This window comes from Anser anser, assembly GCF_964211835.1.
Source record: "Anser anser genome assembly, chromosome: 8".
Classification (NCBI taxonomy): Eukaryota; Metazoa; Chordata; class Aves; order Anseriformes; family Anatidae; genus Anser; species Anser anser.
The window spans coordinates 21,463,250-21,484,572 of record NC_139728.1 but is presented as its reverse complement, the minus strand read 5'-3'; the positions used below and the strand labels follow the sequence as shown (position 1 = coordinate 21,484,572).

At 41.7% G+C, this 21,323-nt stretch overlaps 1 protein-coding gene across 15 annotated transcripts in view; it reads right to left on the bottom strand.

The window, feature by feature from the left end:
* The window catches only part of ST3GAL3 (ST3 beta-galactoside alpha-2,3-sialyltransferase 3), a 180,295-nt gene that overhangs the window by 91,478 nt on the left and 67,494 nt on the right, over positions 1–21,323 (bottom strand). For all 15 annotated transcript variants that reach the window (XM_083845538.1, XM_083845541.1, XM_083845539.1 and 12 more), the window contains one exon: positions 16,572–16,664. In XM_083845538.1, coding sequence (XP_083701664.1) covers positions 16,572–16,664 — 93 coding nt within the window. The remainder of the gene's footprint in view (positions 1–16,571; positions 16,665–21,323) is intronic.

Below are 21,323 nucleotides of genomic sequence, written 5' to 3'. Positions count from 1 at the left end.
ACAATGACTTCTATCATCACCGTACATTTCTATTATTCGTTAATAAAGTGTGGTTTTACTCTTTCACAATACACTGAGTTGTCTTTCAGGACAGCCACGCGCTAGGTAGACCTCACCTTCCTCCAATTACTGAGCACAACTGAGCAATACGGCATATAAACAACGGGTGTTCTAACTTACCTTGAGGTCAGAGACCTTTCAGCACATCCACATGATATAACACAACATTGTGCAAGGACCTCAGGCTCCTGCCAAGACAACCTTGCAAGCAGGCACTGTGGCACGCCATGAGGAGGTAAAAAGCTTCATCCCAAGAGCAGCACAGACATGTCAGAATAAAATAACCCATGAGGGCTGCTAGCTCCAGCACAACACCCACAGATGAGCTCCTCCTTCCAAAGCCAGGTTCACCTCCACCATTTCTCGCGTTGTGCACGCACTCCGTAACACGTCGCTCAAACTTATCCCATTCAAACTCACAGGGTAGTTCGTGGCAACATTTGGCAAAGAGACTATGCGATTCAAACCCACTTTCCTTTCCTCCTGCCAGACATATGAGCGACATTCTGCCTTATCTTGCTTTTTTCCCCTAGTCTCAGGTACCCAGAGACAAAGATTAAACAATTCTGAATATTTTTACAGGAAAGTATCATCCAATATTTCCTTTGTGCAATTAAATCCACTACAGACTTGCAAACAGCTTGTATGAGCTGTCAGAATGTTCCCAGATTTGCTTGGAAAGAGAAAGAGATTTTGTGTTTAACTAAGCTAACAATTAAGTGGTTGGCAGCAACTGTCAGGCCAACAAGCCTGAATTTAATATAGTGGAAGAGAGTTAGTGAAAGGAGAAAGATCTTGTCACTGGAAGCACGACAAATGAGAAGGGTGAACTTAACAGCAGTTTTACAAGAGACTAAAAGGAGCAACACAAGTGTAAACAAGAGGAGAAAGAAGCACATTACTGTAATAATACTAAAAAGAGAAAGTCCCAGCTCAGGGCTCAGCTATGTGAAGAGGGGGCAGCTTGATGCTGTCCGTACAACAATTCTGGAGCAGAATCCCACGGGTTATGCCTCTACATGGGTATACTATTTGGGTCACATTTAGCAATCATGTCTTGTTATTTAGCAACGCAGATGCAGGACTTGCTGATTCATACAAGCCAACCCAGAACACGAAGTGTTTGGGTTCTCTTTTCCTGTTAAAGTCTTTGTTATTTACTGCCTGCAAGATTGCACTGAAGTTCCAGCCAAAATTCATTTCTGATGTTTCCAATGTACATTCCAAACCCAAAAAAACATGGCACCACATCAAATGTTAAAGTAAGATCATTATCATCCAGCTGCCAAAGAGTTCCTACAGGTTCAGAGACAAAGACTAACAGAAATCGTGAACAGCAGTGCACCAAAACGAGCTGACAAGTGTTTGCACCAAAACGGCATCACAGCACAGTGGGAGATGTAGTGATCTACAGGACAGAAAAAAAAGATTTTACCGTGGATGGGAAGGGATAGATAAGACAGTGGCTTATAGCCCCGGGGCTACACAGAGAGGGTAGCATGAAGAATTGCAAAACGGGCAGAAACATTCAGTGCAGAAATGGCAGAGCAATCTTTTGCCAGCAGAATAATCCGGTAGCCTCCAGGAATGTTACTAACGATGTCAATCACAACTTTAATCGGACCAAAGCCGAGGTCCAGTTGTGCTAAGCACTGCAAAACGGAGACCACTGACCAGCCCCTGCGCTGAAGAAAACGTCTGTCATTCATCCAGACAGGGGAAAGGCAGCAAATCCCCCGAACAGAGGGAACTACACAATGGCAGCAGCTATTTCAGCCCCATAATTTGAGAAACAGGTGTAGGTCAGAATGAAACGGCACGGTATGAAGAAACTAAGGCACTAATGCAGGCATAACTAATGAACCGCCCTGATTTAAGGAAACCTGGAAAGTTCTAAGGCAGCTGTGGGCAATAAAGGCAGGAAGGCCTTAGAATACAGATGTAAATGAATCAGCTCAGTAATGGGGCAAATTTAAGGAAGTTCAGACTGAAAAGCTGAAAAGAATTCCTCAGTCCAACCACCTTCAGGATTTGTTTGAATTTCTTGTATCTATTTAGCTGTTGCAGCTCTTTAAACTTTCCTAAACCCAAGGTGACCTTTAAAAAAAAAAAACTGAAAAATTTGCCAGCACATACAAACATATTCTAAAACATGCTGTCCGGAACAAACAGTCTTCAGAACAGGGCACCAAATAGTCTCTATAATAAACCAAGAGCAATTAGGCTGCTGGGAAACAAATTAGCTCATTTCATTTCAGCAGAGAAAAGGTGGCTGCAATGCTCCAGGGACGATGTGAACTGTGGGGGTCTTTTACTGAGCGACCCTGACTGCAAGCCCACCAGTTTGTACCTGTCAGGGGGAACTGACACAGCTTCCAGAGCCCAGGAGGCAAAGCTTTGCACTGGCCCATGAAAAATAACAGGCAGTGCTCCCTCCCTGGGCCCCATGATCCCTTAAAACGCCCCCAATAGCCAGAACTCTCTGGACCACCAGTACAGAACCTCTTGGTCTTATCTGCTGCCTCCAAATCCACCAGTTCCATCCCATCTTGCTTCCTAAGCTAGAGAAATTGTAAAGCTAAATTTCTCAGACATAATATGAGTATCCAGAAATATCCAGAACCATCAGGAGCTCCAAAGCTCGAAGAGGATGAGCTGAGAGATGTGTCTCTGGTTCTTACCCAGACTGTTACTACACTTCTACTTACAGACAGCTCAGCATTCAGCTTCCATTCACATGCTAGAAAGCAGCGCGAACAGGGCGCACACACGTTAAATACATTTCCTGACGCAGGACTTATGAAGTGCTGTATAAGGCCTTTTAAGGTCTTATGCTGCGAACAAGAAATGTTACTATTTTATTTATAAAAACAGTAAACAGAGATGCAGCCAAAGAGGGGTAAAGGAGGGCCACTTACTATGCAGCCTGTGCAATCCACCCGCACGAGAAGGCCAACGGAGCTGAGAGGAGAGCTCTGAGGAGGAACCAGAGAGATGGAAGGGATCATCGAGCACGGGAGAGGAAGGCCCAGGGCTGTGGCACTGTGCAAATGCTGAAGGTGAGAAAGGGAACAAGCATCTTCCTCCCTAAGACTGGTGTGAAAAGCAGCTTTATGGAGTCAGAGTTGACACTTTGCTTCTCCACAGCCGATACAAGCCTCCCAACTCTTCAAGCAGCTGATGAAGTTAAGAAGCGATGTCAGGCATATTCAAAGGCTTGCATTTGGCTAATTTCATGGTTTTGTTTTGCAGCTATTTCCAAGCTACTAATCGAATAACTTAAACTGTGATTTCCTCCAAAAATTATTTTTTTTTAGTGGTCTAACGAAGAGAAGGTGCATTGTAACCTCCAAAAAAAAAAAAGAAACCCACCCAAACCTACATAAAATGTAGCAAACACTCTGAACACCTGTAAACTGAGACAAGCTTGAAAACGTCCACTATTGTGTTTCTAACTCTTAATGCAGGCTGTTTCAGACCTGACTTTGCCAGGTCTTAGGTATTAGACAGGAAATTCAGTAGCAGTTCAAAATCAGTGCCATGGTAAAAAACAAAACAAAACAAAACAACAACAACAACAAAAACAAACATAGGGAAGTGAGATTCCCACAACTCTAGAAAACCCCACACAACACAGTAGCACGTTAAGTACCAGCTTTAAATTAGTTTTCCCACTTAAGTTTTTACCCCTTAACAGCCACAGAGTAGTCACTATGGAGAACCTGTTGAGGTCTCTTCCCAAACCAGCCATCTTGGATATATACGGGTCATCTTCCCCACAAGGCAGAATGCCTTCTCAGAGATGCCTGCTTCATGCTCTCCAAATACAGTGACTCTGATCGTTATTCAGTTTATCAACCACATGTAAAAATCCTTCGTGCATTTCTAGAGAGGCAACACAATTTTGTTAAAGATAGCTCTAGTCATCAATAAACCTGGCTGCAGGAACATCTTCCTCTTCCCTTTCCCCTCATGCCTCTCCCCTCTCCACTGTCTTTATTGGGGTTCTTGCATCTTCAGTAAATAAGATTTCTTTAGATTAGCTAAAGACAGGATTATCTCAGAATAAACTGCCCTCCTGGTATCACTTTATTTGAATTACTGGATCTTCTAATTGTTTATCATAAACCAACATTCAAATATTTTGAAATCTTAACTGAATAAAGACAGTTCTGTCAGTGAAAATATTTACAGTAGCCTCACTAATTGAGCCTGATTCCAGCTTCCTGAATCTCATTACAGTAAGCTGGGCGCTGCTGCAAAAGTGAAACAAATACGAGATGAATTAAAACAAACATTTAGAAACACAAGCAACTGCTTCGAGTGACATTAATCATTCCAAAAATTCTGTCAAAAACATCCCTCTGACTGGCGTCTGTCAAAATATCTCCGATTCATCATTGTATGGCCATGGCTGAGATGGAGAAAGAAAATACGCACAACAGCCAGCACTGCAAAACTGGTACAGCTCAGAATTTTGAAGTGAATTATTTTGGTATGTTAGAGCACTCCAGCAGTGGCATGTTTCACAGTATTCACCTCCTGTTCCCCCTGGGCAGCCTGATACCGGCACCTTCCCCTCCTTCTTGGAGTGCACAATGTCTGGAAGCTAATTATGCAGAATGAAGTGCTGTTTTCCCTGTGTTTTCTGTCCTACAACACACAGGAGATGGTAAAACACTGAAAATCCACGGAGACACAAACAAGGGAAGCAATGCAAGCAGGAGCACGCTCAGTAAGAGTGGTGGTGGTGTATGATTATACACTAGAAAAAACACGTAGACAGGCACGACGGCATGGAGTACCGCTCCTCTGTGGAACAAACTTCCCAGCAAGCAGCCTCCTGGGTTTGACGGAGCCTTTCCACACTCATGCACCAGCTGAACCCCTTCATCCCACCCAGGATGGCTCACTTTGTCCAGTGGCTCCCAAGTTAAAGGCAAACCGTCTCACCTGAGAACCTGAAGCTTCTGCTGTGGGCATGGACTCTGCCTTAGGCTTCCTGCAGCTTTCTGCAACGTGGCAACGCGTTGGCCAAATATCTTCACTTGGTGTCGTACTGGGTAGCGATGGCAGGGGGTTGGTAGCTGGGGGCTGCAGTGGTGACCCGTGTCAGGAGGCCAGGGACAGCTGTATGTCCCTTCCAGCCAGCCGCAAGTTCAGAGGAGGTAAAGGGGTGGGCAGGTGTCTGACTTAAACTGAGCATGGGGAAGGTGGAAGAAAGGCGATTACTTACATGCTTGCTTGGTTATGTTCTTTTCCCAATACCAAAATCTGTGATCAGAAGTTGGCATCAACCAGCAATAAACTAAGTTAATGTTCCCCGAGTTGGAACTGCATTGTCTGCAACGAGCAATAATTCAAAAATACCCACATTTCACTATCACCATTTTTTTTCCCCAGTTAGATTTCCATTGTTTAATTCACAAGTTTTCCATTATCCAGGTCAGCTTACCCTTCTCTTATGTTGAATAAATGAAAGCTTAGGAATGCAGCTATCTGCAACAGAAGGACTTCAACTCGATAGTCCTGGAGGTGTGTCCTGCTCTTACGGTTTTAGTTCAGTTTCCATCTGAGGAAATTAAAAGCTATTAACATGACAGGAAAACACCACCTGTTAACTCTAGCTTCCTCTCATTTCCTGTCTGGACATGGTTTAGGAGTCCACCAGTTACAGCAAATCCTAATAATGCAACACCAAAGAACAAAGGATGTGTCCCTCAGAGAGGAGGCAGGTACCTCGAACTCCCCCCTGCACACCCAGCGAGGAGTAGACACCAAATACAATTCCGTCACACCGCTGACCTGGGAGGAGCGAAGCAGAATAAACCTCCTTTCCTCTTAGGAAATGAGACTACTACTTTCCTGCTAAAACACCTTCCCCACTGAGCCCAGGCGGAACATCTTGCTGGTGGAGCAGGATGGATCTTTTGCCAAGACACCATGGCCAGGACGGGCCAACTGCTTCTCTGCCGATGCATCTACTCGGCCAAGTTTCTTTACCCTTGACAGACGAGGAAACCCCTGCGTGAAACGAGCAGTTACAGAGCAGAAGTAAACAAGCCTAGCATTTATAAACTGTTTGGTATTCTGTTGTTCCATAAATAGTTATTATTACCCAGGAGATCAGAACTGTCCAAAGGAGGAGAAGTGCCCAGTACACGTGCTGACTAAAATCCCCAACAAGGGAAAAACAGAGAAAGTTTGTGGTTTTCTTATTTTAGCTTTCTTTGCTTAAACCGGGACCTGTAACGCTTACTCTGCCTCCTTCAAATTTAGGACATCTTTTCCCAACAGCTCCAAGAGCAGCAGCCACAGGTCCAGCAGCGACGGGCTGCATGCTAGCAGAGCCCTGCGGCCAACATCTTCCTCTGCAGATGCCGAAACTCCACAGACAATGTTTAACAAATCAAAAGCAAAAAGAGCTGGCCACCACCTGCTCTAAAGAGCTGCCTATTTTGCCAAAGGTTACATTCAGACTGCCTGGAGCTGGATATTGGAGCTTTAAATACCCACCCGACCATCAGGTTACGCATTTACAAACAAATGCTTAAAATATAAACAACATTTGCAGAGCAGATAGGCTGTGCTGCTCATCCCTAACCCAGTGCTTGGTGAAGCAGCTGGTGTGGCTTTGAACCTCCCTTGAGACCAGTCCAAAGTTGGTCCTTTCTGTCCAAAACGGAGCTGGAGACCCTCACACCGCAACAGTGCTGTCCTGAGCACTTGGACAACCTGGGGCGGACCCAACAGGGACAGGGAGAGCCCTCATGGCCCGAGTACCTTTCCCTTGCCTGTCATGGTCAGGTTTTATAACACAATTCCACCTTTCTTGGAGCATTCCTGGGATTTGTATTTGGAACTGTTCATTCACAGGCAGGTCTTTCAGTGTAAACTGTTTCATAAATAAATAATTTCTCAGGAATCTTTATGACACAGAATCACTGTCAACAGTGCAATTCCGCATGTATCCCAAGGTATGCACTTGTCTAAACACGAACCTAGGCTGGCACTGCTGATAAACAGGTTAGAAACAAGCTAAAATTTGTGCGACATCAATTCATAAAGGGCAAGCCATATAACCCTCTAAAATGACAACCTTTTGGTTTTATTTCTTTTACGAGAACAGTGCAAGACACGTTATATGAAATATCCACAATTCTGAGGCTTTCTTCGGTTGTTTAAGCTTGGAAGAATAACAAATCAGAACGGCAGATGCGATGATTTTCAGGACAGTCACAAGGAAACACGTTTTTCTTCAGAGAGCCGGGTCACAAGTGGGACGTGGGGTAAGCTAGGGCCCTGGCTCTCACAGGAAGTTTCACGGCATGTAAAACAATGACTCCAAGTACTTCAGGAGAGAAAAAAACAACCGTGACCGTTGTTAAAGTGATGGCAAATCACACAGAAAGAAAAGCACTTTTTTTCTGAATGCATAAATCTTCAGATATGTAGCAAAAAAGAAGCAGAATGAAAAAAAACACCATACTGAGTAAAATACAGCATCTAATTGCAGTCGGCTTCACGTCAGTACGTGGTGACACATCTGCCTTGCTTTCCAGCACTGAAAGTGATTTGGGTTGGCTTGAAGCAGTGACCGAGAACCCTTGTGAAACCACAGGAACTCCACCAAGCCACCGTGCTCCCTGACATTACTACAACAGTCAGTGTTACTTCTACAATATTTAGCAATTCATCCTTGGATTTTGTTTTTGCTGCATAGTTACCTTAAAATTATAGGAAAAGAAAAAAAAATTACATTACCAAGAAAGTAATTACCTAAAGAACTTAGGCTGCTCACACTGCAGTGGAGCTTCTACAACGTTATCTGACCAGCATCCTCAAGTGACTTTTCACATTGCTACAGTCAAAAGAGAATTTTTTTTGTAATCTTTCTAGTTTTCACCTTCATTTGCCTAATGTAGAGTTGGAGGGCTCCCCAGACTCTTTCTAATTTAGCCTAATAATCTTGCATATATTAGGCTTGGTTTTCATCCGTACTGTTAGCCAGTGTGCATTGGCTGGGTGACAGCATTTGCATGCCCTGATGCTACTGAAACATTTCAATAATTGAACAAAGTGTGACAGCAAAAAGGGAGGAGGGAAAGGTAGAAGAAGAAAATAAATTGATTTGAAATACATCCCCAAATAGGGAACTTGATTAAAACCCCCAGTAGGGAGAACAAACAATTATCCACTCTGCAACACAATGCAGGAAAAACTCTGAGGGAAGCTGCACAATTTTTACATCAAGGAGAAACCACTGGTGACGTGCAGAGCCTCAAAGACACCAGGAAACTTCCTGAGGCTCAGGAAAGATGATGGGGTGGACCAATAATGATGAACCTTCAGAAAGCACGTATCGGAATTTTAATGAAATGAGAAACACTCAAAAAGCTTTCCTAAAGGAATTTATGAGCAAAAGAAAAGAAGGCAAGACATGCATATATAAAAAACAAACAAAAAATAACAACACTACAACATGGCAATACTACATAGAGAATTCAACTTTCATGCCGATATTTTCATTTTAATAATATACTGCTAATATCTTTTACATAAAATTTCTCTGAACTAAAAGCACTATGTCGATCATTGAGAAGTGAAGAAAGAATTGAAATAGACTCAAATGCACTCAGATCCTCAAACAATCTTTGCTGCAAGATTTTTCCTGAAAGTTAAATATTCTTATTAGTATAGCTTTTGAGCAGATGGGCCACAGCAACAGAGCCCAAACACATGCACAATAAAATATGCTCATTTGGGGGCATGCGTTAAATTTATTGCTTCTATTACAATCATGCATGTTCACACAAACACAGCTATTTATTTGTACATTTGCAAAGCTGTAATCACCCCCTCACCCCCCTGCTTTTTTGTTTGTTTTGGTTAAAGTTCAGAATTTCAAAATAACTATAGTATTCGGGGGGGAGGCAGGGGGAAAAAGAGAGAAAAAAAATCCTGTTCCCACTTTGGCATAAGATGCAGTGTGTACTCATACTGAGGTGAGAACACAGATGCTCTTACACCTTTCCCGAAGGCAAAAAGGCACACGCACCCCAAGGTCCTCGTGCCCATATCGGACCTTTCACCTAACAATCTCACTTAATTCAGAAGTCATGGAAAGGATTCTGAAGACAAACTTCTTGGGCACGAAGCCTGCACATCACATGGACTTGCACACATTTATTATTAATCTTGAGAGAGGTTAAGCATGAAAGATTTCAGCTCCAAAAATAGATCTTGCATGGAGCCTACTGTCATGATGAGCACATAGGAACTGCATGTACTCTGCACATTTTTTGAAAGTGAAAACAGTCAACATGGGATTAACACGAACAACCTGCACGAACTGAGGGTGAAAGCAGACACCTACTTCCTGCCCAGGTGGCTGAAGGGGTTTTTGCAGTCCCATCACCTCAGCTCGGCGTACCCGCGCTGCAACCCTTGCCTGGGCTGGTACGGTGATTTGGTAATTCCATAAACTGGATCAGTGAACTCATCTGGATTAAAAATAAGCTTGCGCAAAAGGAGCCGATGGATGGGGGAGGGAAAACTAACATTCGGACATGAGGATTATTTTACTTATCCAGTTTATTGCACTGTCTGCAGGTGTTTATGCTAGCTCAGGTAGGGGAGCAGCACAAGGGACCGACAGCATGAACTCCTTAAGCTAACAAAGCCAAGACAGAAAGGGTACGCAGAACAACACCTGGATCTCAGGGCAATGAATTTAGGAGCTAGCGCTGAAGTTCTGCTTGCACAGCCTCGTCTGCTCATCTCTGGCATTACAATCGTTGCTCTCTACGACAACAAAGAATGCAGGGAATCAAAGAAAACTATCAAAGAGAAATGAGTTATCTGACCACACTCTCTAACCTCAGCTTTGCTTATCACCCGTACCAGTTTTCAACGCCCTGAACGTCAGTTACCAAATGCTGCCACTTAATACCTGCCTGCTCCTGAAGCCTGTGCAGGTGGAACCGACTGAAGCAGTCGGTGCATTGTGAAGGACAATCCCATTTCCATGGTTATAAATAGCAACAACAGCTCAGACAACAATCCTAGCTTGAACATTAAAAGCAAACGTCTTCTAAAAGACTGTGCTGCACATTCACTAAAGCACAGCCAGCTGAGACGAAATATTTTGTGAGATAACATACTTTTCACCTTCAGGCAGAAGTATGAGAGATTTGAGCCTCTCAGATGAGTGCTCGGCAATAAAACACACACAGGAATTAGCAAAGGAACATACATTAGGACCTGGTGTATCCTCTGACCCGATTCTGTCACTCAAAATCTACGTTAATGTATGTTTTAAAAAAGCACCCTCTGTGTTTTCAAACTGGATATAATACGCAACGCACAAAATACAGAGGTGAAAAAGTGAGAGAATCAAAACGTACAGGGAAAAAAAGGCAGTATTTCATCACAAGGAGAAGGGTAAAGCAGTGCAGCGGGCTACACTTGCTGCCAATGAGGGTGGTGTGGCAGACGAGGACGTGTTACGGGAAAAGCCGCCGAGACCTGGGTGGGGAAGCAAGGTGCTGCCCTGACAGCAGAGGCGCTTTGATGAGCACCACGCCGCACGCATGCTTTGGCTCGCACGCTTGTTTAGCCGGGGTTTCTACAAAACACAGAGCAAGGAGGCGACAGCAGGCACGCGGCGTGCTCTGGCTCCCGGGTCGGGAGGCAGGCACTGAGCAGCACACAGGATGGAGAGGTGCAAAACGCCGACTGCTCAGTGCCCCTGGGCACCGCCGCCACCTCCATCCCTCCCATCCTGGAGTCCTGAGCTCCTGAGAGTGGAGTTCACCAAGGAACTGAGGGAAGCTTAGGGCGTTCAGAGCTTACCAGGAGAAAATATACCTCCATCAACATGCCCCTGTCCCTATATATTGAAAAAAAAACACAACATATATATGTAGAAAAAATATGTATGTATATATATACATATATACCTACAAATATATATGTAAATGAAGAGTACTACTACTCACTGCACCCAAAAAGATCACAAACTATGCAGAAGGCAGGTCATGCTGCAGTCAGGGAACACTTTAAAACTCCCATAGCAATTCTGAGTGGTAAACTAATTACCCAGCCTGGTTCTTCAGTGAGCTCTCCAGAACCACATGAAGCTGCCATCCTTTGGCTTCCTCCGCTCTTCTTAAATAGTTAATCAAAAAGGAAACAGCAGTCACCTTCCTGGCAGCCTCTGAGCACGGAGCTCATGCCCTGTCACTTGAGCACAAGCCCATGCTGCGTATGGCAGTACTTCACGAGGTGCTGAGACAGGCAAACATGACCCAAGTCAGCTCTAAACAAAGGAATGATAATTCTCTTTTCAAAATATTCTTTTTTTTTTTTTTCCCCTGAATATCTAAGTAACAAAGCAGGAAAGCGTGGATTGGAAAGGTGTTCCTGTGTGCTTATTATAAGAAGCACAAGTTCCAAGAAGGAGATACGGAAATGAAGGGGGAAGTGTTTGGGATGAGGGGATCACATTTTGAAATCATCCCAATCCACGCTAAAGTCCTTGCTAAGGCTCCAGTTCCACCTGAAACTCCAAGCCTTATCAGAATTATGCTCATTAGGAACAAAACAAAACAAAACGTTCTTAAGAATAAAAGCTTCATAAACTGTATCTGCAGGACAGTGATGGCAAAGAAAATTTTGCTGAGCTCAGATATCGAAAGTACAGGAGTCTCTGTACGTGATGGAGAAAGGCACTCCGGAGCTGTGCTGGCTATTACACACCTGGCCTGTGTAAGTGGAGGAAAGCACAGGAGTCAAGACCTATAACATTAAGGGGGACCTAAGCATCAGAAAAATAAAGACAAATGACAAATGACGAGAGAAAGTCACCAAAACGTCTTTATCTGAAGTATACCCATGTCACGCATTCCCCATTGCTATGAAAGTTTAAAACATTTTGAACTTCATGTACAAAGAAACAATTCAGCCTGAAAATATAAAACCAGAAGAGATTATGTGAGAGCTGGTTTTCCTCAGAGTGGAGAGTGGGCTGCTGTATTTAAAATGAACTCTAAAAAAGAAAAACATGAATTTTGTGAATGTGAAATGTCAATTGCTAATCAGTAGAAAGTTTACAGCAAAATAACCAAATAAGTGAAACTCATTTTGTTTATGAACTGACTTAAAGGAGTTTATAATTCATGTATATAAGATTATTTTTTTTTTTTTAGCACCAAGTCACTAGAAAGAGCTGTTTATAACCATATTCTTGGCACTAAGAAATAGTCTTACATAAATTCACTATTTTGGTCACAACACCTATAACTTCTTTATATATCAGACTTTCTCTTCCCCCATAATCCGAAATCCTTTCAGACACTCTCTCTTTAATACTTCTTCCCCATATTCTCTTACCAAACACAGATTCACAAGTCTGTAGGCTGCATTCCCTCTGTATTTACCAACTCCTCGAATTTCTGGTGTTAGCAGCCAGCTTACAAGAGTCTGTGGTTGGAAAACTGGCAGTAGCTGAACTGTCCCAGGCTGGCACGGCAGCCACAAACTGTGGGCAGAGGTCTTTTTTCTCATCCAGTAAAGAACATGGCATAGAAAAAGAAATAACTGTACACAGGCAGCATCGTTTCCAAAGCAAGGCCAGACAGAGGGGAGACTGCAGTGCTAACACAAACACAAGTTAGTGCCTTCCACACAAAGGTCACAGCATTAACTCCAGACTCGTAGGTGACCTCAGATCTACTAAAAATAGTCAAATTCACTGAACAAAGACCTACTGATGCGATTCTACCAAAGACGCTTGACACTTTCTTTGTTTCATTGAGAAACCAGTAACCTTACTTCAGGCACTCTGAGTCACTGTCTACTGTTAGTCGGCTTTTAAGAGGCAGAATCAGATTGTTCTGGAAAGTGAAAAATGAGATAACCGAGGTCTCGCGGCAGAACTCCTCCGTTTGCAGTGAGCACCAGAGGCAGCCCAGCTGGCCAGCTCCTAGCGGAGATGCAACACTGAGATCGTGCATCCACTCCTCTTGGTGGGCAACGGATGTCCTGAGTCAGACTGCAGCGTGTTTCTATGAAGCTATGCCAGTCTGCCTTTAAGTCACACTAATTAAAAAAAAACAACAACACAGAAACACCAAAACCCAAGTCAATAAAACTTGATTGTCAGTTTGTTTATTTTTTTTATTTATTTTTTTTATTCTATGAAACTTATTCTCAGGGAAAAAAATAACTGGAAATAGCATGAAATAACACTTCCCTTCATTTACTTTAAACCTGGTACACTAAATTTCCTTTTAGTATCTCTGAATCTTGTACTGAGAGAAGCAATCACCTAAACATTATCTCTGTGCCACTTACTGCTTTACTCAGTTATCAATCCCTTCTGCTCTCTGATTTCTCTACCTCCGACTGAAAAGTCTAAGTCTACTCAATCTTTCTGTGGAGAAATAACTCCACATTCTTGTTTATTCTTTATTACCACCATATATATTGAATTATTCTAGACTTGTTTCAATATTAGTTGAAGAGAATCACATCCATTATTGAACAGAGGTGCACGGCAGGAGACACGGTGGGATAACATTGTTATTTTTTCTGCATTTCTCTTTTGATATGTTCCCTCTTTTAGCCGCCACTGGTCAATAAGTCACAGAACCATCCACAGTAATCCCAATTTCTCTTTCCCGATTTGCAAGGCATAACTGAGTACATCATTGGGTATATGCCGTCAGATCAATCTTCTCAATAAACACTGTCTGCCATCTATCAGAACCGAACCTGGCCTGCTATTCTGTCGTCCCATCGCTTTGTTGCTTTTGGTCTTGCAACCTGGAAAAATGTGTCAGCGTTTATTATTCAATCCGTTCCAGATATTTTATGAGCACTTGGAACACCACAGATCCCAGCACACGTTCTGCAGAGGACTCCATGAGTGACATTGCTGTATTGTCCAATCTTCTTTTTTTTTTTTCCCCCCATACCATTTCCAGGCTTTGCCTAGTCACTACCTAATCACTACAGGGTTACGCCAGTTTAATCTCCTAACAGTCTTGGAAACCCCAAGAGGTGTTTTGTTTTTTAAATAAGAAATCCAGACACGCTGTGTTAGTTAAATCACCTTCACCAAATGCTCATCCAGTCATTCACACAACATGAGCACATTTACAAGCCCAGACTTCCTGCTACAGAAGACAACTTGACTCCTCTCTATTATCGCCTTTATCCTTGTTAACACCAACTCTATTCGTTTTTTTATAGTTTCTACCAAGGTGCCTAATACAGAAACCAGGCTCTCTAATAGTTTCCAGTTTCCCAAACACTCCGTGAGCCCCTCTTTAAAAGCCTGACACGTTTACTGCTTTTCATTCTTCCCCTCTAAGGCCAATTTAAGCGATGGTTATACACAACCGTGTGTAACTCAGCAACTTCATCGCCGAGTTCTTCACAAAGTAAGAACTTTTCCTAGCAATTCATTGTGCTGATTTGCTCCAAAATGTCACCCTTCTGACAGCTTCCCCCAGTTAGCTCCCCACAAAGGAGGTCTCCACATGGGAACCACTCTGCAGTGAATAGCAATGCAAATAACTTCTCTGCTACGGCTTTACCTTCCATTAGCGCACATGTAATATTATGATCATCTAGCAGCCCATCAGGATCTCTGGCAGGCTTTCTGCTTTTGACAGTTGGACAAAAAGTTTTATTATTTTTCATGCCTTTCTAAAGTTGTTCCTCAACATTTTTTTGGCCTACCTTACTACGGTGTATATTTAACTTGCCAAAGTTAATGCTCTTTCCTATTCTCCTCATTTGGATATGTCTCCTGCTGCAGAAACATGACTTATTTCTACGGAGCCTTGTTTACTTTACTGGTTAAGCCAATCCTTGTTTGTTTTTGTGGCTTTCCTTCAGCCTCTTCTTTCTCCTCCCATCTCAGACTTTCACCACTGAAACTGGACACAGTGCTCAGGAAGATTTGGGTTGTGTGGGTCTTTTTGTTTGTTTGTTTTTGGTTAACCAGTGCGAAAGACAAGCAAAATTTCTCATCTTACGCACGTCCATGTGACCCTGAAACAGCATTTCAGCTATGATACTTTGCTGAGACTACATGAAGCTTTTTCTCTGTCTGCTTCCAAGACTGTTTTTCTATCTTAAAGGTATAATCTACATTTATTCCTCCCAGATGTCTTGTTTCATATTTGGATGTCTTAAAATATATTTCATTGGACTGTGGCCACTTAAAAAAAAAAATCAGGCAATCCAGATTGTTCTCTAGAAGTACCCAATCATTTATTGAGTACTCTCCAATAAACGTATCATCTGCACACTTAACCTAGGATTTTTTCCAGCTTGGATTATTGATGGCGACATTAAGCACTGCGAGAATGAGAACCGATTGACTGAGGAAATAACCTTGTGGAAATAACTCCATTCAGGCTTTCCTTACCAGCAACCACATTTTGAAATTTCTAGGGCATTGCTCTTTAATCCATCTAGTGCATACTCATGCTTGGTAAAGTCAGAAGTCACATTTTCACCATTAAAGAAGCACTTACCAAGAAGAGTTACATCCTCTGAAAAATATTTATTCTATCTCAACTATTTCCATCATATTTTGCCTATTTACATTTTAAATTGCACTGAAAAGTCAGGAACCTTTAGAATGGGAAAACATTTATTCATTTTATTCATGCTTGAAAACAGCCAAACCAACTTTATCCAAATAAAACAAAACAAAAACAACACAAAAAACCCCAACATTTTATGGCAAAGACCAAGCCTGAAAAATGTCACCCTGAGAGATCGTGTTTTTTACTAATGACATAAGCAACTGAAAACAAAAACTAAAATAAAAGAAATCATGCAGGCAAGATGATTTACATTTAAGAGTTCTAAATATATTAAATTATGATACCTGGCTTGGTAATATTAGCTTTGTATAATTGAGTATGAGAGAAGTTTCAGAAGATAATTCTTTGCAGAACTACAGGTCAGCCATCCTTACACCACATCAATCCTATGTAAAATAATGATATTTCTGACATTGAATGCTATTAATAAAGAATTGAAGGACATGCTGGAAAAAACCTGCAGACCTCAGTAAGATTTAGGAGAAACAACTGAACACAAAACCCCAGCAAGATGATGTCTGTAGAACTATAATTTTTTAATGCATGAACAAGAAAACAAACAGACTAGAGAAAAGGTACTTCCTCTTTACATGGCATTAGTTCAATGCAGTTAGCTGTTTGTGAGTGACCAACAGTGGTCTGTAAGTAGCTACCGAGGGGAAAAATAGCATTTTGGGTTTTAGCAGGCAAAGAAACCCTCTTCTTGAAGTCTAATTTAAAATGAAAATGAGATGAGTATTTTGCAGTAATTAGTTCATCTATAGAAATAACTCATCACATTGTTACCAGATTCTCAGACAGCTGAAACCTTTAAATGAAGATAACTAGCCTGTGAGCCATGACAAATTTACTTGGAAAAAAAAAAAAGGTAAAGTAATTACTTACTTTGGGAAGATGACAGTCATGAGTGCTGATGCATAACCAGGCTTGCACACTCCCTCAGAGAAATTTGCATACCTTGATGCCAGTTCTGGAGGCCTGTAAAAAATAAGGACAGAGTCAGGGCTCTCCTGCTATGAACTGGTTTTTGCAATCATCCAAGTCATTTTTTCTTACAATTTTTCTCAATAACAGCTATGAGGAATAATAGCCAATACAGAAGGGTATTCATTTGTTGTAATATAGCACCACGGGAGAACAAACAACAAAGGAGAGAGTTAAAGATATGTGAAATAGCAGTAAACCACTATTTTTTGAAACATTTTCATACCTAGGAAGGTAAAGCTTATGGAAGAAATGTATTAAGACACCTTTTCAGACTTCAGCTTTTCAAAAGGGAGAAAGTATAACCAGCAGTTTGCTTTGGCTATTTTTCTAGAGTATGATCAAAGTTAAAATTATAGAAAAGTATTATTTGTAAGATACCTTTCAAGCATTTGAAAGGAATTGCTGAGCAGTTCTGACAGGCTATCATCAAGGGATGCATTCAGCATTTGGGACAGACAACGTTGCTGCTGCTGTTCTGTTGAGATATGTCTAATAATTGAGTTTGGCTAGCAATTCCAGGGCCAAATTCAGATATGTATTTTTTTCTTCCACTTCACTTTAGTACAGAAACAACATCTGTTTAGCATTTAGCAACTCAAGGAAAGATACTTAAGTCAAGTACATATTTTTACCATAGACCTACTGAGTGACTGGGAAAAGTACCATTTAATTTTGTTTGTGTTCCCATTTACCACCTGTAGAATCTTTATATTCACTGTTTCACAAAAAACATAGCAAAGATTAACTCACTTGGGCTTTTGAGATAACATTATATATCTTAACGTCGGTCACAGTATGAGAATGATTAATACTCCCACCGGAAAAATGCATTTACAGTTGCATGTTCAATAATCAGTGGAGGTTGCAAGTGTTAACTACTACTGAGGGCAGATCAATAATTCTGTATATACAGCGCTATTTTGATAGCGGTAGGCGTGGAACGAAGGTTTTTTTCCTACAGGTCAGTAACAACAGTCAAACGAAGAAAACAGTACAGATCTGCAAAATAGATCCTCAAAAATCATTTTGAAGAGCCCAATATTACCACAACAGTATTTTCTTTTCTACGCATCACCAACATCGGTTAGGTTGCAAACTGCTGCTGGAGGTAACAGCATGGAGTCAGAGCGTTTCAAGTGAGTGATACAAAGCTGAACCCCTGAACTGAAAACGGGATCCTGGAGGGATCATGAGCGGTGGTACAAACAGAACCCTAACCAGGGATGTTCTGTATTTGAATGTCAGCAGTTCTGTGCTGAACTGGCAGTAGCTTTCCTTGTACTGGTACTGGGATCACTTCCCAAGAGATCATAGCTAGCTCCAGCTGGATGATCAAGAGATGAAAAGTACATTTTACTATTGTACATATACTACAAAATTTCCTAAATCTGTGGTTCTTAAAGAATACAGTTTTATTCAGCAGAAACAGTCTAAGTCTTCAACAGCCGGAAAAGGACGTAAGCTAGACAAAATAAAAAGTTACTGTAAGTATTTCATTTGTTAAGACCTTTGTAGATAAAAACTACATGAAAAAAATTAAGGTAACATAGGCCCAACTCTAATCCTGCCACAGGTTTCCCACATAATTTTGGTCAAAACATTTGATCTTTTACTATCACAATTCCTCATCTAGGACTCGGACTGAATGATTTGTGTTCGGACTCCAGTCCAGATCTCTTTATAAATAGGCACAGGAAGGGAAGGTCTGTTGTTGACAAACCAGAATGTTTTAATGGTGCTAAAATATATTCCCTTCTAACACTGTCAAAAGGGACAGCGTGGTGTATAGGTCACTGCTTGTTGCAGCATGCCACCATTTCAGATATGAAGAAGTGGGGGAAATTTTAATCTCTATCAAGCAAATATAAGCGTTACTGGATTTTTCTAGCTTAGGGAAAAATACAGAGCTCCCTAATACCGAAATCTTCAAAAACAAGCACAAAGCAACTGGAATTTATCTGTAGCCACCACGGTAGTGAGTCATTGCTGGCAAACTTGTATAACCATTTGAATGGCAGGCTTTGCTCAAATGACCTCAGTGGTCACACAGAATATCTTGTGCCACAAGCACAGGCATTTTTCTCTTTTCTGATTTAACGGCGCTTTCATTATCAAATTAAAATGTCACTCAGATGCCCATCATGGCGTTTCTGCAAAAGAACAGTGGGCTGACAACCCCGTGCCTTTGCTTCGCACGGAAGGGCTGGTCAGCGCAGCATACTGATGCCGGAGCTGTCAGTTACAAAACCCACAAAGATACTCGGAGCTGCTGGAGCCCGAGGGGCAGAGCTGCTGACATTTCTTGGATGTGATGAAGTTCATGAGCCAGACTGCCAGAGGCAGAACAATTCTCGTAAGCCAATTGTAGCTGCCATCTCGCATCACTCAACATTTGTTCATCTCCTTTCTTCTAGCCACTTATTAAGTCAGCAGGCTACAGAAAACTAGAAGTGGGCACTCTATATTTTAAATCCGTGTAGGGACGCATTTTGTTTGATTTCTTCAGATTATATGTTGAGGCCACACTGTCATTGCCAACATGCTCGTAAGGATAACCCTATTTTAGCATACAACTCAAGGCTAAATGTTTAGAGTAAGGCTACATAGAGGCTTGCTGTCTACCATTCTGCTACCTCATAAAGCCATCCAAGCTGACATCATTTTAGATGTATAAACTTGTTTTGTGGTGTGTGTTGTTTTTTCTTCCCCTGCAAGATTCATTGATCTCACAGAGATTGCTCTTCCATAAATTAGTCTGCAAAACATCTTGCATGAAGTGTCCCATACTGCAAGGCTGATGCTGGAGGTGTGAGGTAGAGAACTACACATCAAACAAATCACAGTGTTTGTTAGTAGGTGCACAGCTCTGTAACAAAACTAGTATTCAGAACTAAAATGTATGAATAAGCACCTCTTTCATATTTGATGACCATGTACCTATTACACTGTGTACCTATTACACTGCTGCATCTGTTGCTACTTTTGTGATTACATTTCTTATTTCCCAATAGAAGAAATAGTATTACTAAGAGTACATTCTGCAAAAGAAGCCTCACAAATTAGCAAAACAGGGTGCACAGCATTCGAGAGCTTAGGCTCGATTCTTGTTTTATAATCCTGATTTCTGCTTGCAACAGATGGGTCAAGAACTACGCACCAAACCAAACTGTGTTACCTTCTCAGTGCTTTACTAGCGAACAGCCTCACCTCACTAGCTCTGTTACTGTGCCTGGGATCAAAGGAGATCCTGATGACACAGGAATTATTGGGGTAAGCCAGGCAGGGCTATCATGGCAGTTACGGAACCAAGGAGGAAATCTTCTCTACATCTTCAAAGTCCAAGCACATCAGTTCAGACTCCTGATTCTCACGCTGCTAGTTACAGCAAGAACATCAGTTAGGTGAAGGTGGTTAAAGAGCTAGGGGAGGTGGAAGAAAGGATGTAGTCAGATGACAACGTGGACCCTTACATTTTCCTCAGACTTTGTGCAGGGGAAAGTAAAACAGTAAGATACTACATTGCTCAAGAATGAATGAAGGAAACAATTCATAGTCGGTAACTGTAAACATCTGCAATTTTTAAACAAGTGCCTGCATGAGGATGAAGTTAAAGGAAAGCAACTGGCTGATTTCCAGTAAAAAGAAACTGCACTCTTGCTTTTTTTTTTCCTCCTAACTTTTCTCCTATGAGACCAGTACACATCCTGAATTCCTCCTTAAGATTTTCTGTGCTTCTCTACACTGTTACGTAGCCATCAATCTTAACAAAATTTCACAATTTGGATAAGTTAAAAATCCAGCTGCTTTCAGAGGATTAGAAAAAGAAACAAGATTTTTCCTTTTGCATGAATTTGGCAGATGCGTGTCATCTTTTAATCTCAAACATGAAAGTGTCACCACGGTTAATTCCTTCATCATGCCTTGACCAGGGACAGCATGTCATCCTCATTGGACTGGAATGTAAGTTCATTTTAAATAGGAAGTATTAAAAACTCAGTGTTTGGACCACTAAAAAAGAAGTGCACAACTAAGCTCACATAATTGAATATTCAGAATCTAGTTTAGGAGACACATTTTGCCTCTTGGCCTTCTGCACGGATTTTAAATTGTGAACTGTAAAAACTAACAAAGTTCATTTATTTGGAGATCATCTTCTCTGAGGACTGGTTACACTTGCACACAAAACATATGTACTGGTACACTTCTGAAACAAGGAAAAGGAGTTCCTCAGAAATGTGCTAGCCCTTCACCTTAAGGTTTCTGTCTTTGGTCTGATATAACTTGAGACTTATACCTTTACAACAGCTCTACAAAGTGTACAGCATGATACCTGAAGAATGAATAGGAGACATCACGAGAACATGAGATGAAAGGTACATAGTAGTTCACATAGTGATTCACACAGTGGTTATTAAGAAGTGGCATAAAAAGGGCAGATCACTAGATCAAAGCAGTTAATGCTGAGACTCTCATATCTACACTACACAAGATTCAGGGCATTTTACTTCAGATTGGATTTCCAGACAGGTTCCCTGGGTCAGATACAACCATCCATCATGTACATGGCTCACTGTTGGCCAAAAGCATACTTGTGGACCCTTAAGTGGACCCTCCACACTAAGTATTTGATAGGTATTTGGTAGACTCCTA